Source organism: Tamandua tetradactyla, chromosome 11 (assembly GCF_023851605.1).
Source record: "Tamandua tetradactyla isolate mTamTet1 chromosome 11, mTamTet1.pri, whole genome shotgun sequence".
Classification (NCBI taxonomy): domain Eukaryota; kingdom Metazoa; phylum Chordata; class Mammalia; order Pilosa; family Myrmecophagidae; genus Tamandua; species Tamandua tetradactyla.
The window spans coordinates 18,959,663-18,980,201 of record NC_135337.1 but is presented as its reverse complement, the minus strand read 5'-3'; the positions used below and the strand labels follow the sequence as shown (position 1 = coordinate 18,980,201).

Sequence of the window (20,539 nt, the reverse complement as noted above, 5' to 3'; positions counted from 1 at the left end):
ATCCTGCTGTCACAAAGATGGAAAACAGCATTAAACATTTTCAATCTCCATGGGTCTCTTAAAATTATCAAATGACCTAAAGGTAAAGCAGACTATGTTCTATCATTAAACCCCTAGGAGTTACTCATGTTTCTTTTAGGATAATAAAATAATAGAATTTACTTTTCTTGCTTATAGTGCAACAACATTCACTTATCTGATTTATTAAGAACTTTTTCTCATTTGTATTTTTATTTTCTTGTTTTCTTGAGTATAAAAGTGAGCTCCAAAGAATAACCACAAATCTGGAAATAACTGCTTCCAAATTACATATCGTGTACTTTAATTTAATAAGAAGCCAGAGCAATGAAAAAAGCAAGATTGACCCTAGACCAAAAAGTGCAACAGGCCCAAACCTTTCTCTTCCTCTTTATCCTTTTCTCTTTGTATACCTCTTCCTGTCCTTGTCTCCCTAAACCTTACAGATCATAAAATTGCATGAAGATTTCTCACTGTAGCAACACCAGAGTCAAGAAAACCCCATACTCCTGCTCTTTCCTTTACCTCAATTTATTTACCTAACACATCTGCAGAATCTTCTCCAAAACAGATCATTATTGCTAAGATGTCGGTGGATAACAAGAAAACTGTTTTTTTTTCATTAACATTTGGCTTCATGTGTTACCTTAAAAGGATAGACCCGCAATAAGAATTTTACATAGACTTGTGCTGAAATACTTTTGTAAATAGAGACCTCTTTTGTTTTCATTCCTATTTTTTAATAAAGGATCCAAAAGTACTAATGTGGAATATCAGTAAATAATGGTAAAAACATTATAGTCAGTATTTACCATGAAGTCATTTATTGAAAAAATTTTGCCTAGTAAACTTACCTACCAAATATCCTCAAACCTAGATTTATTCTTTCTTTAAATGTTCAGGGAATAACGTTGAATTCTTGTCATGTCAAACTACAGTATATACTTTTTATAAGAGATCCACATATTGTTTATAGATCTTGCCATAAAAGAATTAAGTAAAACTTTAAAGTTTGGAAAGTTCTACTTTAAAACATATTTTTAAAAATATTTGCCAGTTTTTAAATAATATTTGACAGTATTTATAAGTCAATTGAGAAAGGCAAGCATCTGAGATTTAATTTACTCATATCTTGTTTCTTCATGGGCTTTATTTTTTGAGCTACCTGGGCTTAAAAGGAGAATGCTGTTTTTAAAGAAAAAATCATTACCTCTGATAAACACTTATATAAACTCCCATATTTTCTAAGGCTCACCTAGAAGGTAGGAAAATAAATAAATTTGAAATAAATAAGAAAGCCGATGTAACATACTACTATTTAAAAAATATTAAAAAGACTAACTAAAAGGTACCTATACAGGGGGAAAAACCTTTAAGAGCTCTCTTGTTAGATAAGAACAGCTTTATATTTAAAAGTCATCTCCAACTTGGCGTGTCTGGAAGGTAATTTGATCTCCTCTTACACTCCCAACCCACACCTGTTCTTCCGCCATGCTTCCCCATCTTGGAAAATGACGCTAATTTTCTCATTGTCATTCAAGCCAAATCCTATAAATTGTCTCTGAATACTTTCAGTCACAACACATATTCAATTAATCAGCAAGTCCTATTGGTTCATCTTCACAATATTTCCGAATCTACTTATTTCTCATCACTTCAGTGCTTCTGCCCTTGGTAAATCACCCCCATCCCTCCTAGACTATGAGATCTCTTCCTAATAATTCTCACTGCTTCAGTTCTTTCCACTGACAGGCACTTTTCCACACAGCAACCAGACTGAGCATAAATGTAAATCAGATCATCCCACTCATCTGCTCAGATCCTCCAATGTCTTTTTACCCACACATAATAAAAGACAAATTTTCACTCTGCCTAAATGGCCCTGCATGCCCAATTCATGTTCACCTCTGCAACATCATCTCTCATAAATGTATGGGATAACTCAATTACTCACGTGGTCACACTTCTCTTCCTGTTAATTTTGCAATGGGGCATGCTGACTTTGGCTTCAGAGTCTGTACTTTATTTCTTTTCTGACTAGAAAGCTCTTCTCTCAATTCTTTATGAAGTTCATTGCCTTACTTTATTCAGACTTATGTTTAAAATCATCTCATAAGTGGACTTCTTTGTAAATTTCTCTTGCACATACCCTGCCTTATTTTCTACAAAAATCTCATCAATCCAGCATTATATTTCATAGATTTTACTATTTGCAAGGATTTTAGTTAACTGCTCCTTTTTTGTTTCCTTAGAAACAATTTATTTTATGAAAACACTATTTACCCTATAATTTAAGCAAAAATAGTGGTTTACAAGAGGGTGATTCATTTCAAGTTAGCTGAGAGGATGGATAACATGAACGTAGAGTGACCTGCTGAGTTTAATATCATTTTATTGTTATCATCTTCATCACATATCAGTTTCATTATCTGATGAATACAAAAAAAAAAATCTTAGGATGTAGACATGACAAGTCGTGCAGCACCCATGTAGCAACATTGATATCAAAGGCAAAGAACACTCAGTTTCTCACCAGAAGTACTTTGGAGAGGTAAGTTTAAGTGTTCCTTAATAAAAGGAGTATGAGATTGAGTTCTAAATAACCTGAATTTCAGAAATATGAACCAACTTGTTAGATCAGTGGTTATCATCTCAGGGTAATTTTTGCTTGTCAAAGTTTACCGCACAAAATGGTGGATTCTTTTGCCTGAAATGTTCAAATGACCAGTTCCTGAGACATGGGGGTTTCCAAGGGAGAAAGAGTTTATTGCTAGGTGTGAAGCAGGAGAACAGATGGCCTATTGGCCTCAAATCTGTTTCCCTGAACTGCAGCAATTCTGATAATTTTATAGTATTAAAAAATAGGCAAGTTCTAAGATAAAGCACAATGTTCTTGCATGATGTAATTAGAGATTAGCTAACTATTGAACATGCACAGACGATTACATTCTTAGTCACAGAATGTATGTAAGAAAATGATGGCCTTAATATGATGATGGGTTTGAGTTTTAATATTAAAATGAGGTATAGGCCCTAGGACTTATACGTTAAAGTTTAAGCTATTGCACATGTTAGATGGGACCGTTTTAGTTAAAGCCTTCTTCAGTTATCAAGCTAACTTTGGACTTGGGGTGAGTTAATTCTGGACTGACCCAAGATCCTTTGTTAAACACATTAGAGACTGTCTTCAGTGATCACAAGACTCTAAAATAAAAAGAATTGGTTAGGTCGTGGGCTGGGTTAAAATTGCCATATATCCCAGAAAAACCATGTCCTTTAATCCTAATTCAGTATTGTAGGGTGGAAACTTTTGATTAGATTTTCCCATGGAGATTGACTCATTCAATTATGGATGTCACTTTTTGATTTGATTATTCCATGGCATATGCAGCTGTGGGTGTAGCTTTTTGATTACACAGAGATGTGACTCCACACATTCTAGGTGTGTCTTGACTAATTTAATGGAGTCCTTTAAAGCAGGAGACATTTTGGAGAGAACACAGTTGCTTCAGAGCTGGAACATTTAAAGAAAGGCAGACATATGAAGATGTTCAGAGTGCTGACAGAGAGAGAAGATGCCTAGACATGGAGGTTTAGAGATGTAGAACCCACCAGATGTCTCCATGTGCCTTCTCATGAGATGCTAAGCAAGCCAGAACCCAGAGTTTTGTCCAACAGGAGCTAAGTGAAGTCCAACAGATGCTTGGAGAGAAAACCACTGGCATCAGAAGCTGGAAGCAATGGAACTGGGAACAAGGACTAGCAGACACCATCCATGTGCTTTCCACAAGATAGCAATTGACCTTTTTTGAGTCAAGTTATCTTTCTATGGATGCCTTAGTTTGAATATCTTTTTATGCCTTAGAACTGTAAACTTGTAATTTAATACATTCCATTTTTTAAAACCATTCCATTTCTGGATGCATTCCAGAAGCATTTATATTGCATTCCAGAAACATTTAACAAACTAAAGCAAATGGGTACAAGTAAAGGTTAGTTGCAAGGTTTTACAATCACAAGGGCACAAGATAAAGGCTATACAACCATTACCAGAGGTCAAGACAACTGGATGACAGTTCAGGGAATTTAGGTATTTTATGCTGTCTATTATCCTATACCAGAAAGTAAAAAGGAATATCCATACAATGATTCATAATCATTCCTTAAATCCTAAATTCTCAGATACAACTCCTCCCTCTCATCTGATAATTTCCTCTCAATCTTGAGGGATAACTGGGTGATGACTTTTCTAACTTCTTCATGCTGAAAAAGAGGTGTCAACATTATGGGCAGAGTGATGAAACCAGCTATTTTTCTTGGAGAGACTGTTAATTCTGGGTTTCAGAGCTTATGTGGCATTGAAACAATCTGGAGGCTTTAAGTCTCTGAAAAACAAACTTAATAAGTAAAAAGTTTATAATAACTTTTTATAAAGTCCAGGGTATCCTTTAGGATTTCCAGGAACACTGTTGGTAGGGGCTTGCCGTATTTTGACAATTTGTAATATCTGACTGAAACTTGTGCAAGAGTAACTTTGACAATGACTTTTCAATTTGACTTGAAATCTCTTAGCCATTAAAACTCCATTTATTTCTTTTCCCCCCTTTTGGTCAACCAATACCACACTGCCAGGTCTCAGCTTCTCTGTGGGAGTCATGTCCCACATTGCCAGGGAGATTTACACCCTGGAAATTATGTCACATGTAGGTGGGAGGAGGCTAGACTTTGGCTTAGAGAGAGAACACATCTGAATGACAAAAGTGGTTCTCTGGGGATAACTCTTAGGTATTAAATATAAGCAGGCTCAGCTTTACCATTACAGAAATAAGTTTCATAAGGGCAAGCCTCAAGATGGAGGGCTTGGCTTATTAAATTGGGAGACCTTATTGCTTAAGAGAATATCAGGAATCCCCAAGATGGAGAAGTTTAGTAGGTACACTTTTTCTCCAGTCCCACAAGGGACTTTGCAAATATTTTTTCATTTTTTACCCAAAGTACTTTGAAATGCATTAGAGTATAATATAACTTGAATAGAACATTAAAATTTTATTCCTTATCCTAGGTGTGCTCATTGGAAACTGTTGCATACCCCAGAAAAAGCATGCATTATTTTTTTTAATCCCAATCCAATCTTGTGGGGGCAGACCTATTTTTGGGTGGGATCCTTTTGATTATTTCCTTGGAGATGCCACCCACCCAGTGTGACTGGGGCCTTTAGATGAGGTGATTTCTGTGGAGATAGATTTCTGCCTATTCAAGGTGGGTCTTCATCCACTTACTGGAGTCCTTTAAGGGGGAACCATTTTGGAAAAAGCTCAGAACCAACACAGACAGAGACCTGTGGAGATGCAGAAAGAAAATGCCCCTGGGGAAACTGTTGAAACTATACTAAATAATAGATGAAATAAAATTTATATATTTGCCCTGCCTCTCCTTTAAAATATCTCATTGTAGGTGAAGATCTGGCCTATAGCTGACCACATATACTTTTAGAGAAGTGTTAGAGCAAAGCAGTGCAACTGGCAAGTAAATCTGGTGCTTCTATTACCTGTAGCCTTTTTCTAAGAATAACTAAAACCATGACTAACAACATCTTACTGTTGTTCAACATCATACAGATACAGTGAAGACATTGTCAAATATTCATTAATTTTTATACAATCTCTAAATATAGGAACAAAATTTTACTCAGCCAAATTTAGTTAAACATAAATTTTTGATCCTTTCAATAGAAAATCCCTTTTAATTATTGTAATACTTCTCAAGCTCCTTCTATGTAATGTTAAACTATTTTAGCACCTCATTTTTAAAAGACGAAAGAACAAATCCTTTGTGAACTTTTTCCTTTAAAAGTGAGAATTGTTTTCTGAAATAAAGGATGATAAGGCCATCCAACATTAACAAAGATATTATTCTGATATTAAATCTTTGTCTTCTAGTCAGAGTACTCAGATAGTTAAGAAAAAGTTTTTATAACTTTTCATTAAGAGCAGACAAACAATCTATATTACTTTAACAGAGAGGAAAGTTAATTTTAGTTTTATATGAATACACATTTTGGCAGAAAGCTTTTTTTTGAAAAAAATATTTGAAAGTGTGATAGGTCAGATGTCATCTTGGCCAGGTGATGGTGCCCAGTTGCTCTGCTTCTGTGGATTTAAATCATCGGCAGGTGACTTTCATCTATGGCTGATTACATCTATGGTAGGCTGAGGGGAGTGCCTTCCATAATGAATGACATTTAATTTAATCAGCTGGAGGCTTAAGAAAAAGAAGTCAGAAGAGAGAGAGAGTGCTCAGAGCTAAGAAAGATCCAGATGTTTGCATACATGGAGAGGAAATGCCCCAGGGAAAGCCATTTGAAATGAGAAGTCATGCAAGAAGGCCAGCAGATGTTTCAGTGTGCATTCCCATGTGACAAAGGAACTAAGGTGAAAACTAGCTGCCTTTCCTCCAAAGAACTGTAAATTTGTAACTAAATAAATCCCCTTTATAAAAGCCAATCCATTTCTGATGTATTGCATTTTGGCAGCTTTAGCAAACTAAAACAATAGACATCAATTTCTTGTCAGCATTGACTATGACAGAAAACCTTCTACAACTTTCTATATCCATTCAAGGCTTGTAGTCAGATACAATCAAAATTCACTTTAATCAGAAAATATGATCATCTTAGTATGGGAAATAATAAAAATATCCATCCCACCTGTAGTTTTTATTTATCCAGACTACATATAATCAGAAACAAAAAATTTGATAACAAATTCATAAAGCTTCTTGAACCCACGTACTTCCTTTCTATAACAGTATTCATGAAGGGGAGAAAAGACAGAGCTACTGTAAAATAATGAAAGAAGGAAGAAATTTATGTGTGGGTTTGGAACACAGCCAGGTATTTGTGTATTTTATATGCACACACACAAATGATCACTTTACAATATGCCTACAATTCCCCAGTCAAACCCAGCATTACCTTCAAAGGTCACAAAAGCTCAAGTTCAAAATATAATCAGCTTTTTAACAATCAAGAGATTTATATCCAGGAAAAAAACCTCATATTTTTCTCAGTATTATTCTCAAGTGCTAAATAATAGGAGGAATGTGTTAGTTCACAAAATTAGGTTATGGTTTCCAAAAAAATAGAAAAACCCAACACAGAGGTTTATTTATTCAAACGCTATTTTCTTTGTTTTTCCACATGGGCAGGCACCAGGAAAAATCGAACCTGGGTCTCCAGCATGGCAGGGGAGAACTCTGCCTGCTGAGCCACTGCTGTGTGCTACTTTCTTGTTTAAAAGTCTTGCAAGTGTCATTTCTTCTATGAACTCTTCCTAGGTAATTATCTATCTGCTTTTTAAATTCTTCCAGCATTTTTAATCCTTTATTACTACTGTCTTGTACTATGAAGCTAAGAATTATGCTGTCCCTATTCATGGCAGAACTTACTAACAAAAATGTACTGATTGACATTAACAAAGCCAATAACTCAAATTCTTCCACAGACTGAGGTAACAAATGGTAAAGTAATTAAAAGCCAGATTCTTTGAAATACAGGTTATCAAAGTTATAAAAATTCTGATTTTATTTCTTACTAGACTTAATTGATTTCTTACATAGGATATATTTGAAGCATGAGCATATTCTAATTTTGTTATATTATACAAATGTCATTATTATCAGATACATTGCTCAGTTTATGCAACCTTTCCAGTTAAGCTATTTTTTAGAGGAATTTTGAGAATGTACTTATAATACTAGCTTATTTTATCAGCAAGCTTCTATAAATTTAAGGAGAACATACCTAAGCAGAATAAAAGTGCATTTGTTCAAGTCAAAACTGATCATAAAACCAGGAATCAAGCTAGATTTTATAACTGCAACTTTTGCAGCTGCTTTTTATTTTTAATTCCTTCTATTAGAGATTTAAAAATCTTTGTTTTTTTAATATCCTAAAGTTATAAACAACCTTAAAAGCACAGTGAGGGCCGGACATGGTGGCTCAGCAGGAAAAGTTCCCGCCTGCCATGCAGGAGACCCAGGTCACTTCCCGGTGCTTGACCATGCAAAAAAAGCAAAAAACAAAAAAAATCATTGACTATCAAGCTCTGGAAAATGTATTGCAATTGATTAATTTGTCCCAAGCCTAAATCCAAGAAAACTCTTCCATAGTGCTCAAGGACCTTTCATTTTACTTACTGAAACTTGGCAATTAGATTTTATTGAATTACTCCTATAACAAGTCTATTTATATTTCAATTATCATTTGTTTACTATTGCTACTATTACAAACCATTACTATGGTTACCATTGCAAATAGAATTTTAACAAACATGGCCTATTTTGCAGTATTTTCTGTGCTTAACATTTCTAATCTCTAGAAGCAAAGTTTTAAATGAGTGTGGTGGGATTTACCTATGCCCTTATTGTAATTATTTCCAACTATTAGATCTATTTCACTCAAAGCTCTGACATGGGCAATTGAAGAAAGTCTTTCCCTTTTTCCTAAGGCAGCCCTCTCGTAGCCCTCCTCTGCCTTAGGGAAATTCCTGAGACAATTTCTTTCCAACATTTGGCTTGTTGACAGTAATTACAAAACAAAGGTTTTGAGCCCTGCTTCCCAGAGGGCTTTTCTTCTTAAACTCCAGGAGTGCTAATATATGCGCTGATTTACTTTTAAGCAATTAAAATAGAGCGTCTTAAGAATTTTTTTGTTAATTTGCTATTGCCATCTGGACATATGAGAATATACATTGAATAATCAGACATACAAAAAATAGAAAGTCACAAGAAACAGAAACACAGAAATATTTTTGAGAGGGATGATAAAGGATTGACCACATATTACCATCTCCTATTTCTGTCCTGCAGAACAATTATAGATCCATTCTCAGGCTATTTCTCCACTGATTCACAGTGAGGCCCAACTGTGTTACAGAAATAAACCTTTTTCTCATAGACTCATAACTAAAATCATTCCAATTTTTCAATATCGCCTGATGGTTCCCATTTGAAAGAATTTCAATAGTCAGTAACCAATTAGGAACACTTGACCAGTACAAATGTTTTAAGACACCAACTAACAAATTTAAAGATGCTTAACATTTACTATATAATTAAATAAATCACCTATTATTAACTATAACAAACATACCAATTAACAATTAAACAGGCATTAAACTCTTAACGCATCAATTAACAACTAAGCAAGCATTAAACACTATGTTTAAGTAACACACCAATTAAGAATTAAACAGGAATACTTAATTTCATTAAATATCAATTAATTGTTGAATGGTTTATTGTCCAGGTGTCTACTCAACAGAAAAATTGGGGCAGTGTTTTTTTTTTATTATTTTTTACATGGGCAGGCATCGGGAATCGAACCTGGGTCCACTGGCATGGCTGGCAAGCATTCTTGCCTGCTGAGCCACCATGGCCCACCCTCAGGGCAGTGTTTTAAACCTTGTACAGAGAAACTCAGGTCAGGGTCCCAAATCTCATACAGAATGGTACCTAGAAAACAAAAAGGTGTAGAGGTCAAAGCAAGGAGCAAAGGGGGATTGTTCTGGAAGTGGGACCTGATGTACTAACTTTCTGATCCAATTTTACCCTGGTGACCCACTCACCCAGTCAGATGTCTGGACTTTGAAATGGAAACAGTTTCTCTCATTGAAGCTTTTTAGGGTGCCAAAAGTGTCTGTAGTACAGGCAGAACAGAGAAAAATCCAACTGTAAAGCTTCTTGAACCAAAGAATGTCTGATGGCTACAAAAGGCTTAGTTACCACGGTTACCTGCCCTGCTGGAGCTCCAGAACTTTGGGCTAGACTCCAGAATCTTTTTCCCATCAGGGTTTCCAAATTTTTACCAGAAAATCACAGTAGATTCTTATGCCTGATAGGCTCAAATGACCAATTCCTGAGACACTAGGTTTTCAAAGAGAGAGGGAGTTTATCGCTAGGTCTGAAGCAGGAGACCAGATGGCCTATAGGCCCAAAAATCTGTCTCCCTGAATCGTAGTAATCCTGATAGTTTTATAGTATTAAAAGATGGGCAGGTTTTAGGATAATGAACACAATGGCCCCCGATGATGTAGCTAGAGGTGATCTAATTATACAGCATGTGCAGATTGATTACATACTTAGTGGCAGAATGTATGTAAGAAAATGGTAGTCTTAATGTGATGATGGGCATGATTTTAATAGCATAATGAAGTATAGGTGATATATAGGTTAAAGTTTAAGCTACTCTGCATATCGGGTGGGCCCATTTTAGTTATATCCATCTTTGGTTATCTAGATAACTTCGGACTCAGGGTGAGTTAGTTCTGGGCTAACCCAAGACCCTTGTCTACTAAGCTTTAGAGGCTGTCTTCAGTGATCACATGATTCTAAAGTTAAAAAAAAAAACTGGATAAATGGGTACAAATGAAGGTTAGTCACAAGGTTTTATAACTACAAGGGCACAAGATAAAGGCTATCCAATCATTATCAGAGATCATGGAAGCTGGATTATAGTTTAGAGATTTCAGGTATTTCCCTCTGTCTACTCTAATACCCCCAGAGAGTAAAAATGAATATCTTTATAATGATTCAATGCTCATAATCATCCTTTAAATCCGAACTTCTTGTTTATACTAGTAGAGATGTGGCAATGCCAGGAGACATTTTTGGCTGTCACAACTGGGTGGAAGATGCCACTGGCATCTAGAGGATAAAGGCCAGGGATGCTGCTAAACACCCTACAATGGACAGAACAGCCCCTGCAACAATCTTCTGACTCAAAATGTGAATAGTGCCAAGACCGTTAAACTCTGTGTTAGACTTTGTTATGATTGCAGGTTTGAGGTTTCTTTAGGTTAGAAAACAAAATAATTCTGAAGCTCCTTCAGAACTTCACGTTTACATTTCTGCATTTACGATATCCAAGCAGCAGGCAGTAGGTGCCCTATGACTTCTCTAACTCATCTAAACTCCAAAGCAACTCCTCTCTTGCGTGTTCTCTGTTGCTCTCCCTAAATATATGATAGCAGATACATCAATTATTTAGTTCTGGAGACTCTGGGAGCCTGTTATTTCACTATTTCATTGCTTATACAGACATCTTTTTATAAAAGTGTTCATTATTCTCAGAATATGCTTTAAAATACTATTGTGAACTGATTAAGTAAATTCTGACAAATTACTCAATTAAATTGAGTAAACTAAACCATTTTTATTGTGAAATTATCTGATTTTTAACTTGTCATGAAATAAAGGAAATCTTCTGTTCCAAAATGTTTAATATTTCTCTGTTATTGAGGAAAAAAAAACTCTGTTAAGGAGAAGCATCCTTCATTTCTCAGAGTAAGCTCTATTAGTGCATTTGTTAACTTAATTTGACATTAAATAGAGAAGGCATCTTTACAGCCAGAATTAGCTCCAGTTAATTCCATAACATTTATGCTTTCTTAGATACACATTTAATTAATAATAAAATATCATGTGATATATCACTTAAAGTATTAAGTACGTAATACATTTTGGGTTTCACTTACTGGACAAAAATCTGGGATTGTTTCACATAGACCCAGATTAAGTCCGTGCTCAATCATTTACTTGTGTGATATTTTACTATCATGAGTACTAATTTCTTAGTCTAATAATGCCTTTTTTAATGGATTATTATAAATAAAAATAAGATTACCTATGTAAAATGTCTCACATGGTCCCTGACACTCAGAATGTACACAATTCAAAATAGTAGATATTATTATTATTAATATATATGAGTGTAAAAAATTTACAGATTTGATTAGGGCCTTATTCCACATTGCAGCCATGTTACCTCTAAGTAGAGAGGTATACTATCCCAAGAATCCATTCATTCCATATTATTGAGCTTCTTATATGTGATATGTGTGTATAAGAGAATAAAAGTAGACAAAATCTAACCCTCCTGTGGCTTCCATTCTAAATGAAGAAATTAAATAATAAGCAGATAAAAATACAACACCTACATAAATAAAATAGTGTATCAGATCACAAAAACATAAGTAAAGAAGCAAGATTAGGACATCTTGGGGTGAGGGGGTTATATTTGGATCTATCTTAATTCCAAATTACCTACTATGCATAAGATGAGATAAGGATCAAGGTTCACTTTTTTCCTACATGGATATTCAGTTGTTTCAACCTTTTTTTTTCTTTTAAGAATTTACCTTTTCATTAGGTTGCTTTGGACTTTTGAAAAAATAAAAGCATCAAATGACCTCATAAGTGTGGGCCTATTTCTGGACTAACTATTGTTTCACTAATTTATTTATTTTTCTTTCTTTATGCCAGTACCACATAGACTTGGTTACTGTATTATTTTAAGTCTTGAAATTTGGCCACCTTGTTTTTTTTATTGAGGATTGCATTTTGTTTCTCTGAAGAATTTGGAGATTTTTGTCTTAGCAGATAATTAACTTGACTGGAATTACACTCTAAACTTTGTCTCTCATATGGTAGGCATCAGCTAACTTTGGCATCCTGTACATGAATAACTCAGAGTCAGCTAGTAATTTGAGTTTGTATACAAAATTTGGGACTCTCTGTTGCACTCAACTTTCTAGTTTGCATAGTCACCACAAAATATGTACTCTGATTTCTTATCTAGTAAAACTGTAGAATTCTACCTAAATTTTAGCCTTCCAACATGGTATCATCTAGGGCCTGGTCTCAGGAAAAACAAAACAAAACAAAAATAACAAGAAAACTCTTAAAATTGGGAAACACACTGGTTATGTTTCCTTCTCCCAAGTGTCAACTCCACTCTAGCTTCTGCATGCTTTTTGTTGCTCTTAGTGCCTTCAGATATGTGTGCGTATTTGTATATGTATATACGTGTATGTTGGGTATTTTGTCCAGAGTTTGCAATAATTATCTATGAAAGATTTGACTCCATATGAGCTACTTTGCTTTTGCTAAAGTGATACTTCTGGGGTAACAATTTTAAAGCCAATCAGATGTGTTGAAAGTATTTGTCTCTCCTTGATTTGTAAAAATAAGACATATTTAGAACCACTGTGACATTTCACATTAGAACATCAACTTTTTAATGTAATTCTTTATAAAATATGAATTTCCCATCCAAGAAATACATTGATCCCCTTATATATGTACCATAAACTAGTAAATATGTTGGAAATATCAAATCAATAAAATTTAGAGGTAAGAATGTAAGGTTGATGCTATGGGAAGTCATGAAGTCAGATTCTTTGGAGGATAGTAGGGTAGGATGCTTCAAATTATACTCTAGGCCAATAAAGCAACTTGAGACATAAAAAATTGTTCAGTAATTACTGATGATCTGTTATGTCTGTTGAATACTATCTTATTGATGTATTTAAAATAATGACATAATTTCAGTGGAATGAAATTGGTTTCATGTTCCTATTTCCCTTCTTCACTTTTTCCCTTCTACTTTTTTTTTTTTTTGTAGGAGGGCATATTACTTTCCTAATGCTGCTGGAATGCAACATACCAGAAATGGAAGAGCTTTATAAAGGGAAATTATTAGGTTATATGTTTACAGTTCTAAGGCTATAAAAATGTCCAAACTAAGACATACAGAGAAAGATGACTTGACTCAAGAAAGGCTTTCACATGGGAAAGCATGTGGCTGGTGTTTGTACCCTCTCCCAGCTTCTGGTTTCAAAAGGCTCTCTCAGCCCTTATGGATCCTTCTGAATTGCTTAGCATCTCATAAGAAAGCACCTAGCAAGGTCTACTGGGCTCTCCATTTCCAAAAGTCCATGTCTAGTTGTCTGCTCTCTCTGTTGTTCTACCAAGTACTTCCTTTAGCATGCCAAGCATCACCAAATGCTTACATCTACATTGATTCTGATTTGTCTCTCTCAGCTCCTGGTGTCTCCTGGGGCTTCTCCATTTCCAAACATCTGTATCTCTGTAACAACTGTTACATTTGTAACAACTCTCTGACAACTGTTCTCCAAGCATCTAAGCTTTCTCCAAAATGTTTTCCCTTCTAAAGGTCTCCAGTAAACTAATCAAGATTCACCTTGAATGGGTGGAGTCACATCTCCATCTAATTAAAAGGCCACACCCACAATTAGATGTGTCACATCTCCATGGAAACAATCTAATCAAAGTTTTCACTTTAAGTCTGTGCCACCTCCCCCTCCCCCCCATGATTGCACTCAGTTTTCAAAACTGATCTTCAGGATAGTTTCTAAGAGCATTAGATGAGTATTTTTCTGGAGTACGAAACAATTTCAAACTAGCACAGAGGGTAATTTGAATTTTAATCAGATTTCCTAATTGTTGATTCATAGAAATAGATATTTTGTATATATTATTTTCCACATAATACACTTTAATATTATTTCATTTTGCTTTAATTCTCAAGTGTAAATTGTCAGAATATATAACAAAAAACAGGCATATAGCTGTTTGTTTTCTTTACTGAACTCTTATAAAATTATGATAAATAGATTAGCAATACAAAATATTATTTAAAGGAATTGTCTAGAAGACATTAAGTGAAAAAAGTTTGAAATGAATGATATTGACAAATTACTGGATTGAGTATTTTATAAAATGGTATTTAATTGCCATGTGTTAGTCCATAATTGTTTTAAGCACAATTTATAAATTTTGCTAAGATGGAACATCTATGTCATAGATTTGAGAAGAAGGCTTTTTTGAAAGCTCTAGTCTAATTTTCACTTTAGCAGTAAATGCAAAATTTGAACTAATTTACATTTTTAGTCAAAAAATATGCTTTCTGATCCATGTTCTATTAATAAAATTGGTAAGTAAGTATGTATATAAATTAGAATTCATATGGAACTTAGTTAATTTGAAAGCTTATAAATTTAGGAAAGATGTTTTATTATATCAGAACTTAAATTTTGAATCTGTGCCAGCTGGTTTATTAGATTTACCTTATTGCTTATTTTTATAAGTTTTCATTGAGTTAAAAAAATAAATATTAGATTTATAATACTAAAAGGGCAAGCATTATTTTGATAATCTTATTACTCGGAGTCCTGATTAAAGAAAGAAGTTTGCTCAGGCCTTTTTAAGAAAAACAAACTTTACACCAAACGTTATTCCATATTAATATTCAGCAAAAATTTATTGATGATACTTGATATAGAAAATGTTTTATTTCTCATTACTTATCATGGGCCAAATGTTGCCATCAGTAAAAATGAAAAAGGAAAAAAGAAGTATGCTTCCTAAAAAAATTATCTTTGTTTATGGAGAGAGGAGACTGTAGAATATTAAGCTTAATAAAAGATTTTAAAAGGGAGAAGAAATCCCTACTTAGGTGACTTGCACAAAATAAACATTCAATAAAAATATGTTTGATGAATCGATGAATGCATGGATAAATGAATGTTCTTGAAATACAAATGCCTGTGACCATAATTTACAATGTTATGATTGAAAGAACAAGCTACTTTCACAAAACTAAAAAGACTTAAGCTTCTTGTTATAATATGACAATTTTAAAAACTTCCCAATTCTAAAAACTGATATGGATAAATACTATTTCTACATGTTTTTATCTCACCTTTTACAAAAATTGGGAAAAATATGTGCAAACTCTGCTATTTCCCAATCTCTTTCCATGTCTTTAGGTTGTTGTAGCTAAAAAAAAAAAAAAAAGAAAGACAAAAAGTTTCCCTTCTCACATATATTTATTTTTTCCAACTCACACTTATCCAACTGTTTTACATTAAAAAGCAACATTTTTCTATAAATCTTTGGATGAGTTGGCTAATTCCTAGTCAGTTATATGCTCACAGTGCAATAAAATTATAATGTATTTCTCTTTCTGAAATTTGAATTTAGTTCAGACTTGGAGTGTGGAATTACAACACAACAAATTTTACCATCTGGAGATTTGCGAGTAATAAAATTTTTACCTTTATCGTCACTGCATCTCTTTACAAATTCATAAGTACATGAGAATAAACAGAGACTATTCCCTGCTGAGTTTGTCAGTCCAACAGACATTTATGGCAAGAAAATCTTTAAGAAAACATTTACAATAAACATGATTGTCATGATAAATTGTAGCCTTAATATAGAAATAAATATTTCCAGTGTATCTAATTTTTATATTACAGATCTGGGACAAGACTTTTCGCATTTGAAGAATTAAGTATGTGAACAATCACAGAGCTACACAAAGCCCCAGGTACAACTGACTTACATTGTTGCTGAGATCAACCCTACAGAAAGCTGGCTTTCTGTTGCTACAAAGCTTTCCTCATAGTTAAAACCTGGCTTACCATACAGATGAGGTCTCATAAAGGCAAGTCTATACAACAACCTTGGATGATTATGTTCAGATACTGCAAACTTTCAGGCTAATGAGAAAGTTAAATGCAAAATCTGTGAAGCTTGAAATCAGTGACATTTTGAAACGTAAATGTTAACAATTATTTCAAGGTTCTGTAAATATGAGACAAAAGCTTACCACTTGAAATTTTCTAACTGGCTCAAAGTTACTTTCCTTATAACCTTTTTACTTAAAAACTAAGGGAAGATGTAGTCATAATGGGTGGTTGGTGTATCCATTTCAGAAAACCTTCACTCCAAATTTTAATTAAGAACTGAAACAATTTAAATTCTATAGAAGACAACGTAGTCACTCATACCCTTCATTTTCCCCAGAAATCATCAAGAGTCGTGATTTTTCAATGGTTCTGTACATACATTGTGTTCAAGTGAATAATCTGAGAATAGGCTAAAGGAAATGTAGAACTGTCTGCATTTTGATAACAGGAAGGGAAGGGCATAATATAGCAGGCATGTACACCTGTGTTTTGGAACTTGACCTTCCTGAATGCTACCCAAACCCAAACTCTGGAAATTAAACAATAGAGAACACGTTAGATGCTCCTCTGTCAATTTCTAACAAAACTAATTCATTCATACATTTGTTCACTTATTGTTTACAAAATATTTGTTGAGCACTGTCTAATAAATTCACCATACTATGCAGGAAAGATGCTAATGAAAGATACCTGTAAACAAAGATTAAGAAAGAATATCCATCCTCAAGGAGCTCACCATCTCACATGGATTCTGAGTTAGTAAATGGTATTTGTAATATGGTGTGTTAGGTACTACAATAAAGATAAGGTAAGTAGACTGAATGCAACGGAAAAAAGCTTGATTAATCTTACTTGAGAGTGAGTAGTTGGAGCACAAAACGTCTCACAAGAAGATGAGATTTAGGCTGAATTTTGAAGAACCAAAATAATTTTGCAAAATGTAATAGAGAAGAAAAATTTAGAATAAAGAAATGCAAAGGTATCTTTTGACAAATTATGAAAGTGTAAATTAGAACGCTAGCATAGGGGCTGCAAGGATAGTTCAGTGGTAGGATTCTCACCCGACATGTGGGAGATCTGGGTTAGATTCCCTGCTCATGCACTTTCCAAACAAGGAAAACAAACAAAAAAACAAACAAACAAAAGAACTCAACAGCTGATGCTACAATAAAGGGATAATCAGACGGAAAAAGAATGAAATGTGACCCCTGTAATACAGCATACGAAACAGAAAAAAAAAAAAGCTAGCATATCCTGTTGATGTAATGTTTTATAGGGGGCATTGGCATGCAGCCTAATTTGAAATGTCCTCTAGATATAGGTGTGGGGACAATGCAAACATTTCCACCATCTTTACTTGGAACCTATTAAATAACAAAGCAAACACAAATAAAATCATATAATGCAGAGTACTTTACTGGTGATTTCTATTTGAGCCCTTTGAAAGGAATTTTCTTTCTGCACAGGAGTTAATAGTCTGATCACATACTTCAAGAATAGAGAATTGTATTTCTAACATGTCATTGAAAGCAATTGTGAGGTAGTTTCAGACTATAATCTTCTGCAATATTGTAGGATTTCTTTGAATTAACCAGTGCACATTTGAACGAATGCATTTTGTTGCTAGAATTTCACAGATTATATGTGCATTGTAGTTTATATTCTCTCTCCTTCAGTTTTACTAATCTAATAAATTACTAGTTTGTTTTCATTCACAATGCATACATATGTAACTGAGTTTTTTTCCAGTGTGAGTGGTAAAATAATTTCTCAAATTCCAGATGTGCCCATTTGAGTCTGTGGTGGACCCCAGAAAAGCCATGTTCTTTAATCCTCAACCAATATTGCTGGGTGGGAGCATTTTGATTATTCCTGTGGAGAGGTGGCCCACCCAATTGTGGGTGGTAACTTTTGATTAGATGATTTCCGTGGAGGTGTGTCTCCACCCATGGAAGGTGGAGTTACTTGCTGGAATCCTTTGAAGGAGGAAACATTTTGGAGAGAGTCCTTTTTGTAGAGTCATGAGAAAGCCAGCAGACGCCACCATGTTTACCACGTGCCCTTCCAGCTGAGAGAGATACATTGAACATCATCGGCCTTCTTGAACCAAGGTAGCTTCCTCTGGATGCCTTAAATTGGACATTTCTATAGACTTGTTTTAATTGGGACATTTTCTCAGCCTTAGAATTGTGAACTTGTAACTTAGTAAATTCCCCTTTTTAAAAGCCATTCCATTTCTGGTATATTGCATTCTGGCAGCTAGCAAACTCGAACATTAGGTTTAACAGGGAATATGCTTTCCTTCTCCCAGGCTCTTCTTAGGGTGTCTGGAATGGCCAAGGAAGGGTTGGCTAACTTCCCTACCGAAGAGCCAGTCCTATTTTCCAGTAATCAAATGTATTACCTTGGTGGTGGTGGACTATAAATTGGATGTTTTATCCTCCAAAATAGGTTCTCTGTTTCTGCTCCAAGTGCAAAAATCTGGAATTTCTATTGAAACACACAAAAATCCCCTCTATAGAGATTCCCCTTGATGCTGCTCACTTTAAAGCACTGATGCTTCTTCAAATCAGAAAGTCTTCAGTGGTGGGTCTTTGCAGATTCTCCGGCTTCCATTGCTTCTGCCATTGATACAATAGGTCTTTGTTCTTTCAGAAGCTGTTCCTGTTGTGCTCTTTTTTTGCCTTAAAAATATGAATGAGAAATTAACATTTATAAATGAAGGATTAAGTTAATTGATACTGATAATTTAGCAAGGGAGCTTTTAGTCCTTCCTTTGTTTTATTTCCCCAGAACAGCTATCAGGAATGAAGAAATTGACTGAAACGTCTTCATATGCTAGCACAACATAGCTGAAAGCACATGCCACCTGGAAGGCTTTATTTTAGGCGTTGTGGACAGAGCAGAATGGCAAGTCTCAGCTGTATCTGTAATGGCCAAACACAGAGAAATTTTTTGGATTTCAACATTCATTCCTGAAGCCAGAGATTTCCCTAGTAATATAATTTAATTTCTTAAATATAAGAAATAAAACATTATCTTGATCTACAGGAACATAATTGAGTTGAATATGTGGAAGCAATAAGCAGTAAAAGCATATAGGTGGTAGGGGGGTGGGTGATAAATGGGATCTAAGTAACAAGGGTGAAGAAACTTTCCAAATTAGTACATGAATGTTATGTTTTAGCAGCTTTAAATGCTCTCTCAGAAACGTGGTGTAGGAAATGTGTTCACGCCCTTCAAAGAGCCCATTCCCCCATTCACGGTACCTCCCCCTAGCTGTTGTGACTACTGGCTTATGTTATCTCCCTTTTCCAAAGCATTGCACTCAACTGAACTGGAACTTGCTTCCTGAGGAATTTACACCATAGCCAGAGCCTAATGATGACTGATTTTGGGATTCAAAACATCCCACCTCCCAACCCCTCTACCTCACGCCTCTGAGATCAGTTCCTGAAAACATCACTTTTAAAAGATACCCATCTAACGCTCTCCTTTGGAGGATCCTGACTTAACAGGGTGCCAAAAGCTTTCCTCAAAAATGGACTCTAAGGATGTCCTTGCTCGTAGGAATGGCAATAAGGAAACCAGTAAAGCAGGTGATTCAACAATGTGGCTGGAAGGCTGTAGGCAGTATAAAGGCTAAGACTTTCACAATTGGTGAGCAGGAACAGACTACTTATAAACAAGCATTCTCTAGTGTTTGAGAGGTATGATGTAAATACCAATTATAAGGACAACAGAATTTGATGGTTGCAGCTAAGTGCATAGATACATTAAATTAGACACTTATCTCTGATCAGCCATATGGGAAAGTCAGAAAGTCTTATTGGCAACTCTTTTAGAGAACTTATCTCTTAGAGCAAGACAGACATCGCTGAAGACCAGGCAGAGGAGCTACTTTTAAAAGGAGGGGTTCTATAAAAAGGTAGAATTTCAGCTTAAGCAAAGTCTCCCATGTCTTAATCCTTATTAAGAGAGGGACCCTGACACTTCAGATTAGGATATCTAAATTTGTGCACCTGAAAGACTTTTGAACTCTCAGAGTCAATTCTAGGCCTTAACGAGCATTCGTTAACTCATTCTACCTTTTCCCTGTGCAGAGGCCTCCAAGGAGGAAGTTGCCTTACTAAACAATGCTTGCCTTTTTTGAGATCTGCCCATCCATAGTCATCCATAATTTGAGA

General features: G+C 34.9%; 1 protein-coding gene across 7 annotated transcripts in view; it reads right to left on the bottom strand.

The window, feature by feature from the left end:
* LOC143649415 (uncharacterized) overlaps positions 1–9,788 on the bottom strand; it is a 135,636-nt gene extending 125,848 nt beyond the window's left edge. For 6 of the 7 annotated variants that reach the window (XR_013158979.1, XR_013158978.1, XR_013158980.1 and 3 more), the window contains exon 1: positions 9,645–9,788. Coding sequence is in view for 1 of the 7 variants with exons in the window: in XM_077119477.1 (XP_076975592.1) it covers positions 9,645–9,688 (44 nt within the window). In the remaining 6 variants the exon portion in view is untranslated. Of the gene's footprint in view, positions 1–7,984; positions 8,072–9,644 lie in introns of all 7 variants that reach the window. The other variant, XR_013158981.1, reaches the window with a different exon arrangement.
* Positions 9,789–20,539: the final 10,751 nt, after the last annotated feature.